Source organism: Ammospiza caudacuta, chromosome 24, assembly GCF_027887145.1.
Source record: "Ammospiza caudacuta isolate bAmmCau1 chromosome 24, bAmmCau1.pri, whole genome shotgun sequence".
Classification (NCBI taxonomy): domain Eukaryota; kingdom Metazoa; phylum Chordata; class Aves; order Passeriformes; family Passerellidae; genus Ammospiza; species Ammospiza caudacuta.
This window is the reverse complement of record NC_080616.1, coordinates 2,299,203-2,320,669: the sequence shown is the minus strand read 5'-3', so window position 1 is coordinate 2,320,669 and position 21,467 is coordinate 2,299,203. Positions and strand designations below refer to the sequence as shown.

The 21,467-nt window shown below is 58.3% G+C and overlaps 1 protein-coding gene across 1 annotated transcript; it reads left to right on the top strand.

Moving 5' to 3' along the window:
• Positions 1-1,396: 1,396 nt before the first annotated feature.
• Positions 1,397-17,273, top strand: CSRP1 (cysteine and glycine rich protein 1). The gene is made up of 6 exons (XM_058819383.1): positions 1,397-1,535; positions 8,462-8,574; positions 13,227-13,395; positions 14,387-14,513; positions 16,296-16,389; positions 16,878-17,273. Exons 2-6 carry the CDS (start codon positions 8,463-8,465, stop codon positions 16,952-16,954), a joined length of 579 nt encoding a protein of 192 aa, XP_058675366.1. The 5' UTR covers positions 1,397-1,535; position 8,462; the 3' UTR covers positions 16,955-17,273.
• Positions 17,274-21,467: the final 4,194 nt, after the last annotated feature.

Genomic DNA, 21,467 nt, shown 5'->3' with positions numbered 1-21,467 from the left:
AGGGCTCTGAGCACGGACAGAGCACTCAGGGTGGGGTCAGGCTGCAGGGCCACACATGGATCACCCTCAGCCTTTCAGGGTGCAAACAGCATCCCCTGGAGCCTTGGAATTGTTTGTCTGTCATAAGGTCCTGGGCCTTCCTGGGCTCCTGTACTGCCCTGGCATAAAACATGCAGGAAAAGGGAAAAGCAGCTTTGCAGCCCTGCAGCCACACTTTCTGTAGGCTGCTCTGGGAATGTTCGGGCTCAGAGGGACACGTGTGAGGGTACAGGGGGTGTGTGGGACATCAGGGAAGGGCAGCAGAGTCTCTGCTCCTGCACTGCTTTGGCCTCTTTGCTTCTCAGAGCTCTCCCTTCACAGGGAGCCAGGCTCCCACCTGTCCTCCAGCTGTGCTGGGAGTGCTTTCCCAACACCTCTGCAGCCTTTCCTGTGCAATTTGGGGCTGTGCATATTTCTCCAGCCCATCTGTCTGCACCCAGAGCAGCACTGTTGTGGTGGGTTCCCATGGGAGCCATTGCCAGAGAGTCTCTCCTCATCCCCTGCTCCGCAATTTGTTATGAGAGACTCATAATCCCAGCCTGGGCTGGTTGGAAGGGACCTCAAAGCCCATCTTGTCCCACCTGTCCTGCCAGGGACACCTTCCCCTACCCCAGGTTACTCAAAGCCCTGTCAAACCTGGCCTTGGACACTTCCAGGGATGGGACAGCCACAGCTTCTCTGGGCACCCTGTGCCACGGTCTACCTACCCATATTGTACAACAATTCTTGCTGAAGTCCTATGAACTCCTTTTTATCTGTGGAGAAGCTGCAGTAAGACTTCCCTGGAGAATCCTCTTCTCCAGGTGAACACCCCCAGAGGGGCTCCAGGCCTTGGGGCGGCTCCGTGGCCTCCTCTGGGCTCTCTCCAGCAGCTCCAGCTCCTTCCTGTGCTGGGCCCCAGGGCTGGGGCAGCTCTGCAGGTGGGGCCTCACCTGAGCAGGGCACAGGGGCAGAATCCCCCCTGCCCTGCTGCCCCCTGGGGGATCAGCCCAGCACAGGGGGGTCTGGGGGGCCAGAGCACGGGGCTGGGGCTGAGCTTCTGATCCACCAACACCCCATGTCCTTCTGATCCACCAACATCCCCATTCCTTCCCCCCAGGGCTGCTCTCTGTCCATTCTCCAATCTTGCAACTCTTTTAACTTAGAGGAAACCGCCCAGCAGAACAAACCAGCGCCGAAACATGGGGCAGCGCTCCCGCCGCCCGGAGCCAGCCTGGGGCTCTGACCCGGAGGATCCCGGCCCGGGTGCTGGGATGGGGCTCCCGGGCAGCCTCAGGAGCTGCCGGGGCCGCTCGGGCCGTGCCGTCCCCCCCGGTCCGTGACATCAGTGCCGCCCTCCGGGCCCGCCCTGCCCCGCCAGCGACAAAAGCGCCGAGCGGCGCCGGCCCCGGCGGCTCCGACACCGGCAGCGGCACCGACACCGAATCCCAGCACCGAGACCGGCACCGAGCCCGGATCTGACACCGAGCCCGACACCGAGCCCGGCCCGGCCGCAGGTGGGTGCGGGGCCGAGGCGGCCGCCGGGTCCCGCCGAGCGCAGCGGAGCCGCCTCCGCCTCCCCTGCCGTGCCCGGGGCTGCCTCCATCCCTGCCCATCCCTGCCCATCCCTGTCCCTGTCCCGAGGGTGCCCCATCCCCGCGGGCCGCAGGGGGGTGCGGGGCTGGGAGGGGCTCAGCCCCCCGTGTGCCCGCGGGGTGGGCACGGAGCCCCCCGAGCTGCCCGCGCTGCCGCGCACATGGCGGGATGCGGAAGCCAAAGCTCTTGCATCAGATCGGTGCTCGGTACCGCTCACTGCCAGGGAGCCTGGGCAGCTCTGCTGGGGGCTCGGGTCGGCTCGCAGAGGAGATTTGCACTGCTGGGCACCGGGCTGGGCACAGGCTCCAGCACAGCTCCAGACGCTGCTTTTCAGCCTCAGAGCCCTCAGCCCGTGGGAGGGGGTTCAGGAGCACTGGGTAAAGCCTCGGGTTCTGCCAAGTTCCTGTGTCAGATCTTCTGTCTTTGCCTGCATGAGAAAGGGCCAGTGTTAAAATAGTGTAAAGGGTGAGACTGGGTTTGAGCCAGGCTGCTCCTCCTGGCTCTGGAGCTTGGGGAAGGGTGAGAGGAGAAGCCCTGCAAGGAGCAACTGTGCTCATTTGGTCTGATCCTGCTAGAGCAGAGCAGCCTGAGATCAGAGCTCCCCGGGGTCTGCAGCTTCCCCCTGAGGGGCAGCGGAGGGACAGCTCTGATCTCTGCTCTCTGTGAGATGGGACAGGACTGGAGCTGTGTCAGGGGAGGGTCAGGCTGGGTATCAGGGAAGGTTCTTCCCCCAGAGGGTGCTGGCACTGCCCAGGCTCCCCAGGGAATGGGCACAGCCCCGAGGCTGCCAGAGCTCCAGGAGTGTTTGGGCAGCGCTGCCAGGGATGCCCAGGGTGGGATTTGGGGATGTCTGTGCAGGGCAGGGGTTGGGTGTGATCTTTGTGGATCTGTTCCAGCTCAGGATGTTCAGTTGTTCTGCTGGGGTGAGGCTCGCAGGGTGCACTGGGCCCTGGGGAGGATTCACCCCTTCCCAAGAGCCCAGGGCTGTGCTGCTCCAGTGGGGCACGGGCTCTGTGCCAGCCTCTGCTGTCCCCTGGATCAGGGGCTCTCCAGGCAGGTTGGCAGTGCCTGAGAGCGTCTGAGCTCAGCCCCCTGCTCCTGGAAGGGGAGGATGCGACCAACTGGGGCATTTCAGGGCTTTGGGGAAGCTCAAGTGGGCTCAGTCCAGTGATGGATCTTGATCCCTGTGGGAGTCAGGAGCTTTTGTTAGCACCCCTGAAAATGCTGTTGCTTTTGTTCTGGATCAAGTTGGGATTTCATGGAGAACCCTGCTTCTAAAGAGACACAATCTCAAGCTGCGCCAAGGGAAATATAGGTTGGATATCAGGAAAAAGTTTTTTATGAGAGAGTGATAAAGTTCTGGTGAAGTTCTGAAGAGAGTGATAAAGCCTGCCCGGGGAGGTGGTGCAGTCACCATCCCTGGGTGTGTTAACAAAGCCTGGATGTGGCACTCAGTGCCAGGGTTAGTTGAGGTGTTAGGGCAAGGGTTAGACTGGATGATCTGAAGGTCTCTTCCAGCCTGGTGATTCTGTGAGTTCTGTGAGTTCTCTGTAAGCCAAGCCTGGGAGCTGTGTGTGCAGGCAGGGGCCCGTGGCTGTGAGAGCTGTGTCTGGCCGGGGGCTCAGCTCTGTGCTGGCCTCTCTCAGGCCCCTGCTCTGCACAACCTGAGGCTGCCTTGGTGGCAGAATCATTTGATTGCTGCTGGAGTCAGGCCTGACTGCTCTTGGAGTCATAGAGCAGATGAGCCACGTGTGAGCATCACTCTCGAGCTCAGAGTCTCTTGACTTCTTCCCTCCTATCCCAGCAAAGCCCTCAGAGGCATCAGGGGCATGATGTGATCCAGCTGCATCTCCTGGGGCAGTTCTGTGATTTCTCCCTGGTAATTCCCAGTGGTTTTCCATGTCTCTGAGCTCAGCAGCCTCAGGTCCCCGTTCTCTTGCTCACCAGTTCAACATCACTAGGTCACACATGACCTTCACTTATCCTTGTTTATGCTGTGGGTGGCCCAGAGTCTGCTCACATTGCTGCTCCTCCCAGCCCATGACACGGCAGGGACAAGGGGACAGCTCTATCTTGCCCCTTGTAGAGCTGTCCCCAGCTGTGCCCAGGTGATGGGGAAGCTGCCCTGGGACAGTTCCTGGCTGCCTGGGGCAGGGTCCCCATGGCTCTGACTGCAGGTGCCCATGCTGAGCCCCTGGTGCCACATCCCCAGAGCAGGGGATGTTCCCTGCTCTGTCCTGGGGCTTTCCCAGGGGATGTTCCCTGCTCTGTCCCTGGGAGCTGCTTCCTCTCTGCTCTGCCCACGTCTCATCTGTCTGGGTCCCTCTTGCTTCAAATTTCTGCCCATTTTATGGCCATGCCAGCTGCTCTCTAAACTGGAAGGCTCTACTCAGACCTCTGGGCTTGGGGCTCCTGCTGTGGCTTTCTCCCCTTTGACTTCTCCCTTGCCCAGGGCATGGATTAATTCTGCCTGGACTGCTATGAACATGCTTAGGAGTGAATTTTGTGTATCACTGATGGTGCTCTTCTGTCATTCACTTGTTTTAATGCTCTCATTTGGAAAAAAAGAACTTTTTATATGGGTCAGTACAAGTCTGCTGTTCCTCAGTGATCTCCAAGCACAAAGTGATTGTTCTGCCATTATTTATTGTAGGATTTTAGTAGGGCACAGACACAGGGAGATTGTCCAGCTATAGCAGAAGGTTGGATGGTTGAGCTGACATCCTGGTGGCTGCAGGGATGTTCCTGGAGTGACAGGAGGTCCTGCCCTGCCCTGAGTGCTCCCATGGAGCTGCATCCCCACAGCCACAGGCCCTGCTCAGCTCCAGCAGCTCCCACCCAGCTGCCCTCAGGATGGCAGGGCTGAGGTGTCAGCTCTGGGGGCAGTGACAGGAGCACACTGAAAAAGAGGATGAGTGTGTTTGTGCTGCCTGATGGCTGCAGCAGCTCACTGCTTCCTCTTACAGCCAGTGCTGACATCCCAGAGCACCAGGACATCCTGGATCCATGCTGGTTTATGCCTGGGTGTTCAGTGTGGCTTACCCTGCCTCCCAGGCTGGTGCAGCACAGCACTGTGACCGTGTTCACAGGGGTCTGAGGATGAGGGAAGAGATGAGGATCTGACTCCATGTTTCAAAAGGCTTGATTTATTATTTTATGATATATATTATATTAAAACTATACTAAAAGAATAGAAGAAAGGATTTCACAAGAAGGCTAGCTCAGAATAGAATAGCAGAGAATGATAACAAAGGTTTGTGGCTCGGCTCTCTGTCCAATCCAGCTGACTGTGATTGACCATTAATTACAAACATCCAACATGGGCCAATCCCAGATGCACCTGTTGCATTCCACAGCGGCAGATAATCAATGTTTACATTTTGTTCCTGAGGCCTCTCAGCTTCTCAGGAGGAAAAATCCTAAGGAAAGGATTTTCCATAAAAGTTGTCTGTGACACAGCACCTCTGAAACGTGTGTGAGCCTGAGCCTGGATTTCATAGAGCCACAGCCAGGTTTGGGTTGGAAGGACCTCAAAGGGTACCCAGTGCCACCCCTGCCATAGGCAGGAACACCTTCCACCATCTCAGGTTGCTCCAGGCTCCATCCAAGCTGGTCTTTGCTGGAGAGCTGGACTGCTGCAACATCACACTCTGGAACTGGGGTCAGCCTTGGCTGGTTCTGCACAAGCCTCCCTTGTCTGTGCTCCCCACGGTGCAGCTGCTGCTGAAGGATGGGATCTTGGTTTGGGGCCTCTTCCCTTATCTGTGGTGGATAATGGAGTGGCTCCATGGCCAAGCCCTGCTTGGCACTGAGAGTGGTGTTTGTAGAGCTCTGGGTGTGTTTGCTGGGAGTTGTGGAGCTGCAGGAGGAAGGGGAATAATCTTGGTTTGTTTTGGCAGCCCCTTGCCTGTGCTCAGTGAGGTCATTGGCTCTGGGATTGTCACCTCCTGTTCCTTATTTTGCACGGGGCACAGAGTGACTTGGAGAAGTGTGACTGTGGTGACCAAGTGTTGCAATTGGGCAAAATATGCAAAGCATTCTGAAAATAATGTTGAAGGGATGTAAACACTCTGACATATCTTGAGTGGCCATTCCTCAGGGAATTGGGAGGGAGGATCTGTCTGGATGGCAGTTGTGAGGACGTGGCTGGTCAGGTTCAGGCACCCAGAGCAGGGATTTCCTATCCCTTTTTTTGCTGCTGCTGAAAGCCTGTAGCACAGATTTGGGCTGTGTGTGGCCTGCTGGGCTCACAGCACATGGGGGTGGTTTATTGTGGATTAACAGGGAATTCTCAGCAACTTAAATCTTATCTCATGTTTTCTCTGTGTCTGGCTGTGAGCCCTCACAGGGATCCCCAGGATTGATTTCCATGGTCTCTGCCCTCAGAAAATCCATCCTGGTGTGTGCCAGGAGGTTTTGCTGGGATGTGACTTTGCTGGGGCTCTGTTTGTGCTGCATGGTGAGAGTCACCTGCTCAAATCACGTTTAATCACATCATTTAAACTGAGTGGAGGCACCTGCAGCCTTCCCGTGGTGGATTGAGGAAAATCAGCAGCAGCAAAAGGGCTGGGGCTCCTGTTGTGGCAAATATCAGGTGAGCTTCACTCACAATCAGATTTTCTCCTCCTTTAGGCTTCCAGGCAGCTCAGGGGAAGGTGTCCCCACTGCTGATCTCAGGGTAGCCTTGGTGTTCAGGACAAACCAAGTTCAGAGAGTTTGAATACCACATCTTCCTTCAGTGCTGCTGCTCTGAGGGGAACAAACGTGCTGTGGAGGCAAAGGGAGCAGCTGCTCCCACACCATGGGGTGCAGCTGTGGATGTCCTGGCTCTGGGCTGCCCCAAAAGCAGGGCTGGCAATCCCAGAGATGGGGTCTGCCAGCGATGTGTCTGTCATTCCTGACTGGGATCTGACACAGGGGCTGTGAGCTCCCAGCCCATGCAGGGCTCAGGGTGCTGCTGGATGTTTCTGCTCTCCAAGGAAACTCCCGAGCCAGGTCAGGCTGTCCTGATGGAGGGGAAACAGCAGCAGAGAGCAGCCTGTGTCCTTTTAAGGCAATCCAAAGGCTGGGACTGGGAGGATCAGGCTGGAAGGGAGGGGTTTGGCACGGTGGGGAGCCCAGCCTGTGGAGAGGAGACTTCCCAGCTGCTGTGAGCACAGCCCAGACACGCTCCAACATCCCGGGGACCAGCACAGCCTCCCCAGCCCTGCCCTCCCCTCCTCTGTCTGTCTGTCCTGCCCTGAGACCCTCTGGGCACCTGGGAGCTGTGCCCAGGGTACAGTGGGGTCGGTTCTGACCCTGCCCTGGTAGCCAGGCTGGGATCAGTTTCCCTTTTCCTGACAAAATGCTCTCACACAGGGCAGATCTTCACTCCCCCTGGCCTGGGAGGTGCAGGGATCCTGCTGTGCCTGTGAGCCCTTGGTGCTCCCCATCTCTGCTTGGGGCTTGCACAGCCCCAGCCCTGCAGGGCTCAGCTCCCACCGCCCCAGCTGGGACAGCCACAGGGACTGGGGGCTGGAGGTGACCCAGGATCTGCTGCAATGGGGGCTCCTGGTGTCCCTGCAGACCCTGCTCCCTCCCTCATCTCCACACAGCTGAGCTGAGGGGGCTGATGAGATCCAACCCTCATGGTGGACTGGCAAATCTTGTACTGTGAAAGTGGGGTTTGGTTTTGGAGACCCCTGCCCTGCTTTAGCTGTTCAGGGGTCAGGAAGCACATGGTGACTTGTGCTGCCTGTCCCCAGAGGGGAGCAGGATGGAATTCCAGAGGTGTTGATGGAAAGAGGCCCCTGGAGACCTCTCAGGCTGTAGCTTGTGCCTATTGACCTTGCTTGTGTCATGGGCCCCTCCAAAAAGTGTTTTATTGTCTTTGTAGCAACCCCTGGTGTTTGATCCTTCTTGGCTTCCTCTTGGCCACGCTCAGTGAGCCTGGCTCCCTCAGAATCTCCTTGCAGGACTTTGTTGTGTGAATATTTCAAGGTTTATGGTCTTGACAAGTGTCAGGGCCCCTCTGGGCTGGAGCTCTGCTGCTCCTGTAAGCAGCTGACAGTATTTTGGGGTTATCTGCAGATCCAGGGGCCTCTTGATGGTGTCTCATCAGACACAGTTTAGGAATGAGAAGAGAAATAGAAGCATTTACAGCCTGCTGAGGAGCTGGATGGTGCTTTAGGCTGGAGCTCAGGTCTTTGCTCTGCTCTATCTTCTTGCTTTCAGGTTTTCCAGGCTGTGACTCTGCCTGCAGACCTGGGGGAGACTGAGAGTGCAGGGAGTGCCTGGGAGGGAGGCTCTGGTCAGGCAGGAGCTGGTGGTGCTGTGGGAGCTGTGCCAGAGCTGGGCTTTGGTGGTGCCAGGGGCAGCCCCGGCTGTGCCCTGCCCTGCAGTGCCTGAGCTTGGTCAGGGAGGAGGAGCTGGGACTGTCCAGGGCAGCAGCAGCTCTGTCACTGCAGCACCAAGGTGACAGTCACCCTGGCCATGGCAGGGGTGGCAGCAGGGCTGTGACCTGGGTGGCTCTGTGGGTGCTCTGTCCCAGCATTGTGCTGCTCCCCCCTTTTCCTGCCACTGCCAGGAGCTGTGAGGTCCCACAGCTCCAAGGCAGGATTTCTGCTGCCCCTGGCAGACAGGACCAGTGCTCCCTGGGCTGCAGCTGGCACTGCTGGGGCCCTGAGTTCCAATGCTTCTGCCCTTCCCTGCCTTTGGGGATCTCATTCCCTGCACTGTGTGCCCCTGCAGACACTGTGGGCGCTCTCTGCACCTGTGGGAAGGTGCTGGAGCTCCAGGCCTCCTCTGGCTGCCCCATCCCGGCCCCACAGAGCCCTGGCCCTGCTCCTGACTCTGCTTTCCCCTGCAGGATGCCAAACTGGGGAGGAGGGAAGAAGTGTGGGGTGTGCCAGAAGGCCGTGTACTTCGCTGAGGAGGTGCAGTGTGAAGGCAACAGCTTCCACAAGTCCTGCTTCTTGTGCAGTGAGTACCTTCCCTTCCCTTCCCTTCCCTTCCCTTCCCTTCCCTTCCCTTCCCTTCCCTTCCCTTCCCTTCCCTTCCCTTCCCCCAGGGAAGGGCCAGGCTGGGTCCCCTGCTCTGTGTCCAGATGTTCAGGACTGCAGCAGGAGCCAGGGGGTGGCAGGAGGGTCCCAGCAGTGGTGGCAGGGCAGGGCAGGAGGTGGCACATGCCATGCAGTGCTGCAGGAGGGGCTGCCTCTGGCCTGCTCCGTGCCTGTGCCACACTAAAGGTGGCTGAGCCTGGGGAGCTGCCATGGAATCTCCTCATGTCTGAGGGGATAATGGGGAGGAGATCCTGTCCTGGCCCTGGTGCTGATGGAAAGCGTCCTGAGCAGTGCTGGAGCATCACCCCAGCCTGTCTGCAGATCCCCTGTCACTGAGGGTGTCTCTGGGCTGTGTTTGGACCCAAGTGCCACCTCTGGGGAGGGGCAGCAGGGCAGGACCTGGCCGCAGGTGGTGCAGTGCTGAGCCCCTTCCTCTGCCCCCTCTGCAGGATCCTACAGATGCTGCTGGGGTCCTGCTGCAATCCCCAGACCCCCTCCCTGCCTTTGGGGATCCCATAGCTGGTGGTGTTGCAGTGCTGAGAGCAGCTCCTTAAACCTGGGGAATCCAGAGGGGCCACAAGAGGTTCGATTCAAAAGTGAGCAGTGTCCTCAGCCTGTGTGGTACCAGATCACTGTCCTCTGTCCCTGGTGGCTGTCACCTATCAGAACCAGTGGTTCTCCTGTGCCTACAGGAGATGGGGCATGGAGCAGCCTGGGCTGGTGGAAGGTGTCCCTGCCCATGGCAGGGGTAGGACAAGATGAGTTTTAAGGTCCCTTCCCACCCAAACCTCTCTGGAATCCTGTGGACAGGAGCACACACGTTGTCTGTGTCTGCGATGGCTCCTTGAGACATTGATCTGTCACTGAGCAGCAGAAGTGCATCTCCAGGCTGGCCTTGCAGCAGGGCCCCACTGAGGTTTAAAGTCCCCTCAGCTGCTCCCAGTGCCCCTCAGCATCCCATCACAGCAGGGAGCACAGCTGGGGTCTTTGCCATGGGGGCAGCAAGCAGAGGTGGCATCTGGAAACAAGGCACACTCTGGAGCTGATCCCTTCCAGCAGGAAACTCCAGGGCCCTCATGGGATGACGCCTGTGGTGCCCCTGTGCCCACCCAGCCTGGCTTCAGGACCTGTCCAGCCTGGCTGGGCACAGCTGGCACAGGAGCTGCTGCTGTGCCTGTGCTCCCTGCAGCATGGCCACGAGCTCCCATCTGGGGCAGTTTCCAGGCTGCAAACCTGCTTTGGCTGGAAGGGCTCAGAGGGAATTGTTGAGGCGTTTCCTGGGCAGGATGAGGGCGACAGTATGGCAGCTGCTCTGCAGAAGGAAATCCTGTTTGTGTTTTAGCCTCAGATAAGGAGGGTGGGAGTGCTGCCCTCACCCCTTGTGCACACAGCTGTTTGTCAGGGAAATGCCATGGGACGCTGGGCAGGCCTCCAGAGCCATGGAATGAGGTCCAAGGCATTTCTTCCAGGAGGGAATACACAGCCAGAGAGGGGAGGAAGGTGCCCTGTGTGTGATCGTGGAAGCAAATGCCCAGGGAGGGGTCCTGGGCTCAGGGCTGCTGTCCCTGTGCTTTGCAGGCATTTGTTTTGCCATTCCACATGTACCCAGCAGCTCTGCCTGTCCTGGCTGTGGCTCCCCTGCCAGGCTGTGCCTCGTGTGCCAGCCCACCCTGCTGCCCACTGTTCCCAATCTGTTCCCAGGCTGTGGATGGTGCTCCTGAGCTCCTGCATTCCCAGCCTGTTCCCCAGTGCTGCATTTGGGCCCCATCAAGGAACTTAAAACCATTATCTTTAGGGGAGAATAACAAATACTTCAACCAGATCTGCCAAAAACATCATCTAAAAGGAGCCAAGCCTACCACAGTGCATTAGAGCTCAGGGAGCAGCTTGGTGATTGACTCCTGGCCGTGGTCCAGCTGCCTGGGTAGTGCAGCAGAAACGAGCTGGAATGAGCCCCATGGCCTTGGAAAGCAGAGGCAGCTCTTGTTTAATTGTTTTGGGAGCAGCTCAGCTGCTCTTAGAAAAACAAAGGGTCCTTAACTCCTGAGTGCAGTGCCCTGGAATTTCTGCAATGCACAAACCCGGGGGCTGGGTAAGAAATTTTTCTGTTGCCTCTCAAAGCTCTGAGAGTACAGATGAGGGACTGTGAAAGGTTGGGCCGAAGCTCCAAATCCATCCAGATCCCACCGAGACCATTCACTGCTGCCCCCGGGCAAAGCTCACACAAAACCCTTTGAAATGCCACCGAAAGTGCCCAAATTCCTTCCCGATGGTGTGGCTGAGCAGTGTCGCTGCAGGGCAATGCAGGGAGCCCAGGAGCAGCCCAGGAGCAGCTTTGCAGTCAGTTCCCTGCTCTGGTCTCTCCCAGCAGGGATCTGTTCTCCATCCCAGCTCCTGCTGTGGTCAGGGCATGTAGCCAGGGGAGGACTCTGCCAGAGCCTCCTTAGATGGCAGGAGATGCTTCCCTTTCCTCCTCCTTGGCCCAGCAGAGGCACACAGGGTTCTCCTGGCTGTATTTAGTCATGCGAGGGCTGCCTTCTGCCCCCGCTCAGTTTGTGCGGCTCCAAGGGGAGAACTCTGCTCTGTTTGCATTCCTGTGATATTGGGAAAGGCCCAGGAGCTGCTCTGCTGGCCCAGAAGCTTCTGGAAGCCTCGACATTTAAGGCGTGGAGAGCAGGCTGGGGGAGCTGTGGCAGCTGCAGCTGGATGTGTGTGGGGCTGGCTGCCAGCGCTGCAGACTCTGCCCCCGGGGTGCCACCCTGCACAGGGCACAGGGACACGGGGCAGCACCTGCAGCCTGGGTGCTGGGGCCTGCTCTGCCTGGCAGAGTGAAATAAACAGGGCAGGAGATCCTTCTTCTTTTTAATGCCTTTGTTAAAAATCAGCTCCCGTGGGATGAACCGACAGGTCACGCTTATGCCGCCGCTGCTGCTCCCGGGAGGGGCATGGAAGAGGAGGAAGAGTGCAGCTGTGTCTGCAGGCAGAGCTGGGTTTCCATCCTCACCAGAGCATCAGGAGAGTCCCAATTTTTGGGTTTGACATTTGAGGTCCTCTGTCCAGCCAACATCTTTCGGGTTGGGTGAGAGGTAAAAAGGGTCTTAGTGGATACTGGATTGTGTTCCTCACGTGTAGACATCACTTTGATCCATCAATTCCATGTTGGCTCGTTGTTTTTAGGGGTTTTTGCTAGGTTTGGTGAAGGGTTTCTTCATTTGCATGCCAGCCCCAATGTCCCCTGCTCTTCACCATCCAGTGCCATCCTCCTGGAAGCAGCAGGTGCCACCCGACAAAAGGGGGAATTCTTAACCATCAACGACAGGTAGTTAACGAAAAAGGTGATTACAACAACAAACAGTTAGAACTCCACCCTGGCAGCAACTATCCCAACCTATGAACTCTTAAAAAATGGGCAGCTGTTCTACTCACAACACAGAGGGTTTCAGAAGGGCTGGGAAGGAACAGGGCAGCTGTGGGCAGAGCTGGGACAGGAGCTGGTACTCCAGGACCTTATGGGGGTTATAAAAGAGAGGCAGAGTGACTTTAAACGCAGGCAGATAATGACTGGGTAATGGGGGATGTTTTAAAACTGAAAGAGGAACAATCTAGATATAAGGGAGAAAGTTTAGATTAGATATAAGGAAGTAATTCTTTACTCAGGGTGGTGGAACATTGCTTCCCAGAGCAGCTGTGGCTGCTCCATCCTTGGAAGTGTTCAAGACCAGCTTGGATAGGGCTTGCAGCAACCTGGGATAGTGGAAAGTGTCCATGGCAGGGGGTTGGAATCAGATAATCCGAATTGAAGATCCCTTCCAACCCAAACCAGTCTCTGATTCTATGGAAACCTAAAAATCAAGAGAAGGCCTGAGCCCAGCACCAAGCTCAAGCTCAAGCTCTGGGTGGGCTTAGCAGGGCCCCTGAGCCTGGCTGCCATCTCCTCCAGTCCCATCTTGCATCCCACATGGACCCCCAGGGCTCAAACACCCGGCTGGGTTAGTGTTCCTCACCTGAGACCCCCCATGCCCACCCCAGACCCAGGGCTGAGGTGTCAGGGGAGCCTTTCAGCTCTGGACAGGTGACTGTGCCCAATGTGTGAAGCCCTTGCAGTGCCTCGGGTGTGGCAATGGCCACAGGGCTGCTCTGGGATGGCTCTTGGTCCATCCAAACACCATCAAAACCACATTTGCTCACATTTCTCTGCCCCAAGTGCTTCCTGCTGTGGATTTGCAGTGGATAAGGCGTGGGGCTAGGACATCCATCCCCAGTGATTCCTAGGGAAAATTCACCCCCATGGTTTCAATGCAGCTGCAGGAGAGCAGCGCCCAGAGGGTTAAGGGAGCTTTCCTTCCCTTGGTATCACCCTGTTGGCTTTGATGGTTGCTTCCTTTTAAAGCCAGACACCGCTCTTGTTGTGATCCTTATCTGCCTGGTTTGCATGTGCTCCCTGCAGCTGGATCCTGGCGAGGCTCTCCCTGCTCCTTGAGAGCTCTGCTGTCCCTGTGAGGGCTTGTTTTCCGCAGCTCATTAGGAGCTCTGCAGGAGCAGGCTGATGCCACTCCCTCCCCTCTGTTCCAGTGGTCTGTAAGAAGAACTTGGACAGCACCACCGTGGCCGTGCACGGTGAGGAGATCTACTGCAAATCCTGCTACGGGAAGAAGTACGGCCCCAAGGGCTACGGCTACGGGCAGGGAGCTGGGACCCTGAGCACGGACAGGGGAGAGTCCCTGGGAATCAAATATGAAGAGTGAGTTGGAGCCTTGTTTTCCACACTGGGGCTGTGGGCACCTTCTCCCCACACCTGTCCCGTGGTGCTTGGCTGTGGTACAGCCTTTGCTGAGCTCCCAGCAGTGTCCATGGGCTGCCTGGCCCCTCTGCTGCTCCAGGGAATCCCACTGAGCCCTGTTTGGTGTGTGGGATGGGATGGGATGGGATGGGATGGGATGGGATGGGACATGTCCCCATTGCCTGAGCACGCTGCCCAGCCCTCCCAGCACACAGCCCCCAGGCTGAACTTTCCATGGGGCTCACTGTTCTGGAAGTTCCCTGTGACCGTGTTCACAGGGGTCCCAGGATGAGGGAAGAGATGAGGATCTGACTCCATGTTTCAGAAGGCTTGATTTATTATTTTATGATATATATTATATTAAAACTATACTAAAAGAATAGAAGAAAGGATTTCACAAGAAGGCTGGCTAAGAATAGAAGAAGAATGAATAACAAAGGCTGACTGAGACAGTCCATACAGCTGGACTGTGATTGGCCATTAATTAGAAACAACCACATGAGACCAATCACAGATCTGCCTGTTGGATTCCACAGCAGCAGATAATCATTGTTTACGTGTTGTTCCTGATGCCTCTCAGCTTCTCAGGAGAAAAAATCCTAAGGAAAGGATTTTTCAGAAAATAGCATGGCTACAGTTTTCAACACTGGGGCTGTGGGCACCTTCTCCCTACACCTGTCCCGTGGTGCTTGGCTGTGGTGCAGCCTGTGCTGAGCTCCCAGCAGTGTCCATGGGCTGCCTGGCCCCTCTGCTGCTCCAGGGAATCCCACTGGACCCTGTTTGGTGGCTGGGATGGGATGGGACATGTCCCCATTGCCTGAGCACACTGCCCACTCCCTCCCCCAGGCTGAACTTTCCATGGGGCTCACTGTTCTGGAAGTCCCCTTACAAACTGGGCTGGGATTTGGGATCCACCTTGCATCCCTGATCATGAGCTCCCTGCCACCCACAGGGGCCAGCCCCACCGACCCATGAACCCCAACGCAGCCAGGATGGCCCAGAAGGTGGGAGGATCTGACGGGTGCCCCCGCTGTGGGCAGGCCGTGTACGCAGCCGAGAAGGTCATCGGAGCTGGGAAGGTAACGGGGATGGGGGCACAGGGATGGGGAAATAGGGATGGGGGGCACGGGGATGGGGGCACAGGGATGGTGGGTATGGGGCACAGGGATGGTTGGCATGGGGCACAGTGTGCTGCATGGCAAGGACACTTCAGAGGGGGTCTGGACCTGCCCTCCAGGGCTGAGCTTGGCTCTAATGCCATGTTCACCTGGAAGCCTGGCACCAAGAGGAGATGTTGGCATGCCTGGAAGCCAGGCTGTCCAGGCTGCAGCTCTCACAGACTGGTAGATGGGGGACAAATACATTTTATGTTAAATATTTCTGGCCCTGCTCAGGAGAGGCCACAGTGGACATCCTGTGTGATGTGCTGGGAGGGTGAGCAGTGACATGTGCCATGGCCAGTGTCCCTGGTCACTCAAAGGTGCCTCTTTCTCCCCTCTGTGCCACAGGCCAGGATGCTGTGGCCAGGCTTTGGGGCAGGCAGTGAATTCCAGTGGTCAGCACTGCCCACAGCTCGGGCAGGGTGCTGGAGTGTGGCCATGGGTTTGGTGGATGGTCCTGGGGCTGTTCTGGTGGGGCTGGGTCAGCTCAGGTTTGGTGTGAAGGTCTCTGTCACAGCCCTGGCACCCCTGTGCCAAGCTCATCCCTTCACCAGGGTTCTTTGCACCCTGAGCTGTGACCTGGTGCCAGCCCAGCTCCTCTGCAAGGCCTGGGGATCCCTTCTGCCCTGTCAGCCCTGGGACCCCAGATGAGGCCCCTGCCTGGAGCTGCCCTCCCCACAAGGTCAGGCACATGCAGGGCCTGTCAGGGACACTAGGCCAGGCTGCCAGGCTTTGTGCCATGGGGACAGGGTGGCCATGCTGGGACAGCCTCCCTTGTGATGAGGCTTCACTCCCTGGGGCTTTGTGCTTTTCCTGTGTCCCCAGAACAAGGAGGGGGTCAACAGAAGGAAGGGGCCCCTCAGCATCATCACCCCCCAGCTGGCTTGTGATGGACACGTTGGGGGTCAGCCCAGGGTCAGGAGCTGAATTTACCCTTAAAACCATGATCTGGGCTTCCTGGTCAGCTTCTGGCCCCAATGTTTACTGAGAACCAAAGTTGGTGAAGCAATTACATCAAAGTAGACCCACAGAGGATTCCAGAGCATGTATTTCATGTGCTAATGTTTGCTGGATGACTGCATCCCATACCTCCTCCTCCAGCCCATGAATTTCACATTTTCTTCCAAAAAAGGTTTCATGTTTTCCCAAGTGTTTGTTTAAATTCCTCGGTGAGCAGCTCTGGCTACTTAAGGTCTGCCTGAAGGCTGTGAGCTCATTTATCTCCAGGGGACTGCTGGAACCATGGGGGGTTATTTTTAAACACTGTCTGGTTTTGGCATTTTTCCTCTCTGTTTTCTGCCTTCCTTGGAGCTGTGGTTGTGTGGGGCAGTTGTCCCATCCCTGCTGCCACCCCAGTCATGGGTTTCAGCTGGACAATGGGGGGATTTATCTCACTGGTTAAGAGAGGGCAGTCCCCAAAGAGGGGAGAAATTATTGTAGAAATTACTGCACAAGTGACTTCTTAGTGTTGGCAAAAAGGTCTCCACAGCCAGATCAGCACAGGAGCAGTGCCCACACCTGATGTTTCCTCTCTGTATTTTCCCTGTGGGACTGGGAGTGCTTTCCAGGGAAAAGCTTTGATCCTGTTCAGAGCTCTTTGCCACCCCCTTTGGATCAGCAGCAGGGCAGGGAGCCTGGCTGGTACCAGAGCCTGGCTGTGCTGTCCCTGGGCTCTGACTGGGCTCTGCTCCTGTCCCACAGTCCTGGCACAAGTCCTGCTTCCGCTGTGCCAAGTGTGGCAAAAGCCTGGAGTCCACCACCCTGGCAGACAAAGATGGGGAGATCTACTGCAAAGGTGAGCCCCACCTTCCCTGCTGGCTTCTCCTGGGCTCTGAGGGCTGGGGGGACAGGACCCAGGGGGGATGGATGGAGGTTGGGAAGGGGTGAAAGGCCCCAGGGGAATGGATGGAGGTTGGGGATGGGATGGGGGTGAAAGGACCCAGGGGGATGGATGGAGGTTGGGAAGGGGTGAAAGGACCCAGGGGGATGGATGGAGGTTGGGGATGGGATGGGGGTGAAAGGACCCAGGGGGATGGATGGAGGTTCGGAAGGGGTGGGGGTGAAAGGCCCCAGGGGGATGGATGGAGGCTGGGAAGGGGTGGCCCAGCAGCTGCTTTCAGGACAGACTGTGCCAGCCACAGAGCTGGGGAATTTCCTGCTGAGCCAGGGCCTCTGTTTGCCCAACAAATCTGGCAAACCTTGTCGTGGCCAGGCAGGGTGTGCCCCTTGGAGGGACCCGCTCCTGTGCCAGCCTCACCCGTGTCTCCCTTCCATCCTGTGCAGGTTGTTACGCCAAGAACTTCGGTCCCAAGGGCTTTGGCTTCGGGCAGGGCGCCGGGGCACTGATCCACTCGCAGTGAGCCCCAGGGCTGAGCCCTGCCCTCGCCCAGGGCTGTCCTGCGCTGCCCGCCCCACGCCGCAGTGAGTGCCCCCCTGCCACCCCCTGTCACCCCCTGTCACCCCCTGCCACCGCTGCTTGGCAGCACCAGCCCCTCCTGCCCTGCCCCGGCGCTCCCCACAGCCGGGGGGTCCCAGCCTTGTCCCCGTGGGGTCCTGCTGGGGCAGGGGGCACGGGGGGGGCACTCCCTGGCTCTGCAGAGAGGCCCCGGTGCCCGAGTCCCGCCCGTCCCGTGCTCAGCCGTGACACCGAGCAAGCAATAAAACATCAGCGACATCAGAGCCTGGCCCTGCCTCTGACTGCGCCTGGGGCTGAGGGCCCGGGCTGGGGAGGGGTTTGTTTGCAGCCCTGGACTGGAATGAAAGCCCAATGGCAGCAATGTGTGGGTGCAGTCTGACACGGGATCGGCTCCCCCTCTGCTCCCACCAAGAATCAGCATGGAATGGTTTGGATTGGAGGAGACCTTAAAGCTCATCTTGTTCCACCTCTCGCTAGCCCAGGCTGCTCCAAGCCCTGGTGAAGACTTCCAGGAATGTGGATATCTGTTCCAAAAGCAGAGGTTGATGCTGGGAGGCCAGGACAGCTCTCCTGGGTGTGTTGGTAGCACCACAGGTGTGCTCAGGCTCTCAAAACCCCTATCAGTGCTTTAGGTGGCACCTCTCCAAGAGATGTGCCCAGCAGTGCCAAGTAATTAACAGCTTTTCACCTACTCCCTGCTTTTTTACAGCTTGTGGATCATTAAGCCTCCAGTTTGGCAGCTGCCCAGGTCTAATTGGTTTTCATCTAAACTCTTCACTCCCTTTCTGTGATTCTTCTGTTGGACTGGTGGGACAGACTCGGATCAGCCTCGCTGCAGCTTAGGGACTCCACAGGCAATTGAGTTCTGGGTTTTTAAAGTTATAAATATTGTGATTGAGCAAGTGAGATGGGGAGTGTTCTGAGAAGCACAACAGAGGCAGAAATCTTTTTTGGGGGCAGGACTGGGGCTCCTCTATCAACCTCAGTGCTTTCTCCTGTTCATCACACCCTCAGCTTTACATGATGTTTATGAAATGCAGATGGGGAGTTGCCATCTGCAAAACCTTTACCATCTCCAAAACCTTCCCCCTCTAGATTCCAGCAGGACCCACTGCTCTGGGCTGTGGGGTGGCTGGGATGAGGGGTCTGGTGTGGGGGGCAGACAGCCCAGGCTCAGGAAGGGCTGGGAGCTGCAGCACAGAGGGCTCAGGTACCAGCCTGGTGGGGAGACCCAAACCTGCCTCCCTTGCTTGGCAGAGGCCCTGCTGCTCCACCACAGAGGTGAGGGGGCCTGTTCTGGAAGCTGCTGCAGCGATGGGGGGTCAGGAAGCTGCTGCCTTCTCTGTGAGCATGCAGGGGATGCTGTGCTGCTGCTGCTCTGGCATCTCAGCTGGATGTGCCCCAGGTGGGATCGTGCCCAGGCAGTGCTGGTTGGTCAGTAAAGCTACAATGAGTATTTTGTCCCTTCCTCATGCAGCTGTAGGGGTTATGTCAGAGAGAGGGGAGGAGAGGGAGCCCCTCTGCTCCGGAGCCAGGCTGGGAGAGCTGGGGATGTCACCTGGAAAAATCTCCAGGGAGAGCTCAGAGCCCCTTCCAGTGCCTACAGGGGCTCCAGGGGTGCTGGAGAGGGACTGGGGACAAGGGCCTGGAGTGGCAGGACAAGGGGAAATGGCTTCCCACTCCATAGGGCAGAGATAGATGGGATATTGGGAAGGAATTCTTGGCTGTGAGGGTGGGCAGGCCCTGGCACAGGGTGCCCAGAGCAGCTGTGGCTGCTCCTGGATCCCTGGAAGTGTCCAAGGCCAGGCTGGACAGGGCTTGGAGGAATCTGGGACAGTGGAAGGTGTCCCTGCCATGGCAGGGGGTGGAACAGGATGGTTCTTAACCTTTCAACCCAAACCAGTGGATGGTTCTATGAGATAGTGACATTTCACATGTGATGGACCCCAGAGAGGCCAATTCCACTTGGAGGCCTGGTCAAAGCCAGGAGAAAATGCTGGATTTGGTTTTGGAGGGCCATGGATAGATGTAGGTTGGAAGGGACCAGCAGAAACCTTAACTGCTTAAGGCAGGGTTCCAAAGGTCAGGTTGGTCAGAGCCTTTGGTGTCCACTCAGGTACAGGAACCCTCTGAGGATGGAGGTCCCACCACTGGGGATCCTGTCACAGCATTGAGCCACACAAGCCTTGGAAGGGTTGTTTCATCACTGAAAGGATGGTCAGGCCCTGGCACAGCTGCCCAGGGCAGTGCTGGAGTCACCACCCCTGGGGTGTTCCGAAGCCCTGTGGGATGTGGCACATGGGGACATGGGATTGTGGCAGTGCTGGGGGAGTGATTGGAATGGATGATCTTGTGACCTGGGAGGGATTTTCTAACATTAATGATTCTTTGAATCCCTGCTTGTCCTGTTGTGCCCCTGTGCCTGGTGTCTTGTATCCTTTTGCCAGGCAGGGCCATGTCTCCACAACCTTTCTATAGACAGTGGAAAACTGAAGTTCAGCCTCCCCAGGTCCTCTTTTCTCCTGCCTGGTGGGTCCCTGCTGTGCTCCCAGCCCCAAAGGTCCCGGATAAACCATGTCCCAGGACAGGGATCATGTCCTGGGGGTTTGCCCTGGGTGCCACACTCCTGCTGACCCTGCACTGGTCACTCAGGGTGGCTCAGGGAGTGACAGAGCCCACCGTGGGGACGCCAGGATGGGATCACATCCCGACAGAGGCATGAGGGGGGCGGGAGGAGGTGGTGGGACATGGCCCAGGAGAAGCAGGGTGGGACTAGAGGTGCTTTTTGGGCACCTCCTGCCCGAGCTGGAGTGGGACAGCTCTGACCATGCTACCCTCTGCTGGCCAGCAGCACGGCAGGGCCCAGCCGAGTCTGCTCACCTGTGCCAGGTGCTGTCCAGCTCCCCCTCGAGGCAGCAGAGCCGCGCTGAGCCCGGCAGCTCCCACCCTTGGGGGGCTGCAGCCTGGGGAAGGGGCTGTGGCACCCACACCTGCCCCCAAGGGAGAAACCAGCACCCTGGAGCCTCGAGGTGATGGCACCGCTTGAGGGGTCAGAGTGGAGCCCCCAAGCCCCACTGTGAGGGGGGATGTCACCCTGTCACCCAGCCCTGTGGGGATGTCACCTCGGGGCGGGGCTGAGCCCCACAGCACCGTGAGAGGGGATGTCACCTGCCCTGAGGGCCCGTGTGGATGGGATGAGCCGTGGGCAGCCCATGGAGCAGAGCAGAGCCCTTGGCTCACCCACAGCCTGGCACAGCGGGTGCTGCAGGGTTTGCTGCAGGGCAGGAGGTGCCATGTGCCCCCGGGCAGCCTGGCAGGGTGAGAGCCCTGCCCCTGCTGTGTCTGGGGAGACGGGAGTGGAGAAGGACGTTCCCAAAGCTCCTTCACACCCAGGGCTGCAGGACCAGCTCCCTCCCTTGGTGGCTGGTGCCTGGAGGAGCAGTGACTGTGGTGAGCAGAGGGGCAGGGGTCTCCGGCAGGGACTGGCAGCCCTTGGCTCTCCCCCGAGCTGTGAGGATGGAGCTGGAGCTGGATGGTGAGCCAGAACTGCCCACGGACATCCCAGCTTACCAGAACAGTGACAGTCCCAATACTGCTCCCCCTGAGCTCCCAGGGCTCAGCATCCCTGAAGCTGAGTGTTAGCTGTGTGTGGGAAAACAGCCTTGCTCTGCCAGGGGAACCCACCCTGCTCTGCCCCTTCCGAAGCACCGGGGTGCTCGGGGTGACCTCCGTGGCCGCCCCACGTCAGGAGCCCGGGTCTCGTGGGACAGCCGGGATCTCTGCCAGCGTGGCGAGGTTGGCCTCAGGGAGCACGAACCAGTTCCTGGCTCCGCCAGCCGCCCCGCCCTCTTAATGAGGGATAATGAGGTGCATCTCATCAGCGCTGCAGACTTGCCCGCTGGCCACGGCGGCTGCCGGCAAAGCCCCCGGCAGGGAGCGGAGCGATGGAGGGGCTGGGGCAGGAGGGGACTCCGGCCGGGGCTCTGCGAGGGCTGCAGGAGCAGGGTGGGCGCTGTGTGCCAGGGAGACAGCGGCTGATCCAGCCCCCGTTAGTGACCCCGGGAGGATTTCTTCCCATTGCAGACCTCATCCGGGTGAAGGACCCACTCTCACATGCAGGGGCACATTCAGCTGCCCAGCCAGCTGTGACCGTCACCCTCCGTGGCAGCCCGCATAAGTCCCCAGGTGTGCCCCCGGCAGCCCAGCCCGGCCTGGCCAGGGGAACCCTCGGTGCCAGGCGCTGGCACAGGAACAGACGGTGCTGCGGTGGCCGGGAATGAGACGGGCTGGAAAGGAGACGGTGCTTGCCTGCAGGGCGGGGAGGATCAGGCAGGAGGACCGGGCTGCGCTGCCCCGGCCCCGCTCCGCGGCTCCTGCACAGGTCACAGGGCTGGGGATGCTGCTCCTCGCTGTCGGACAGCCTGGGCGCTTCAAACCCCCGTCTCAGGGCTTTGAGG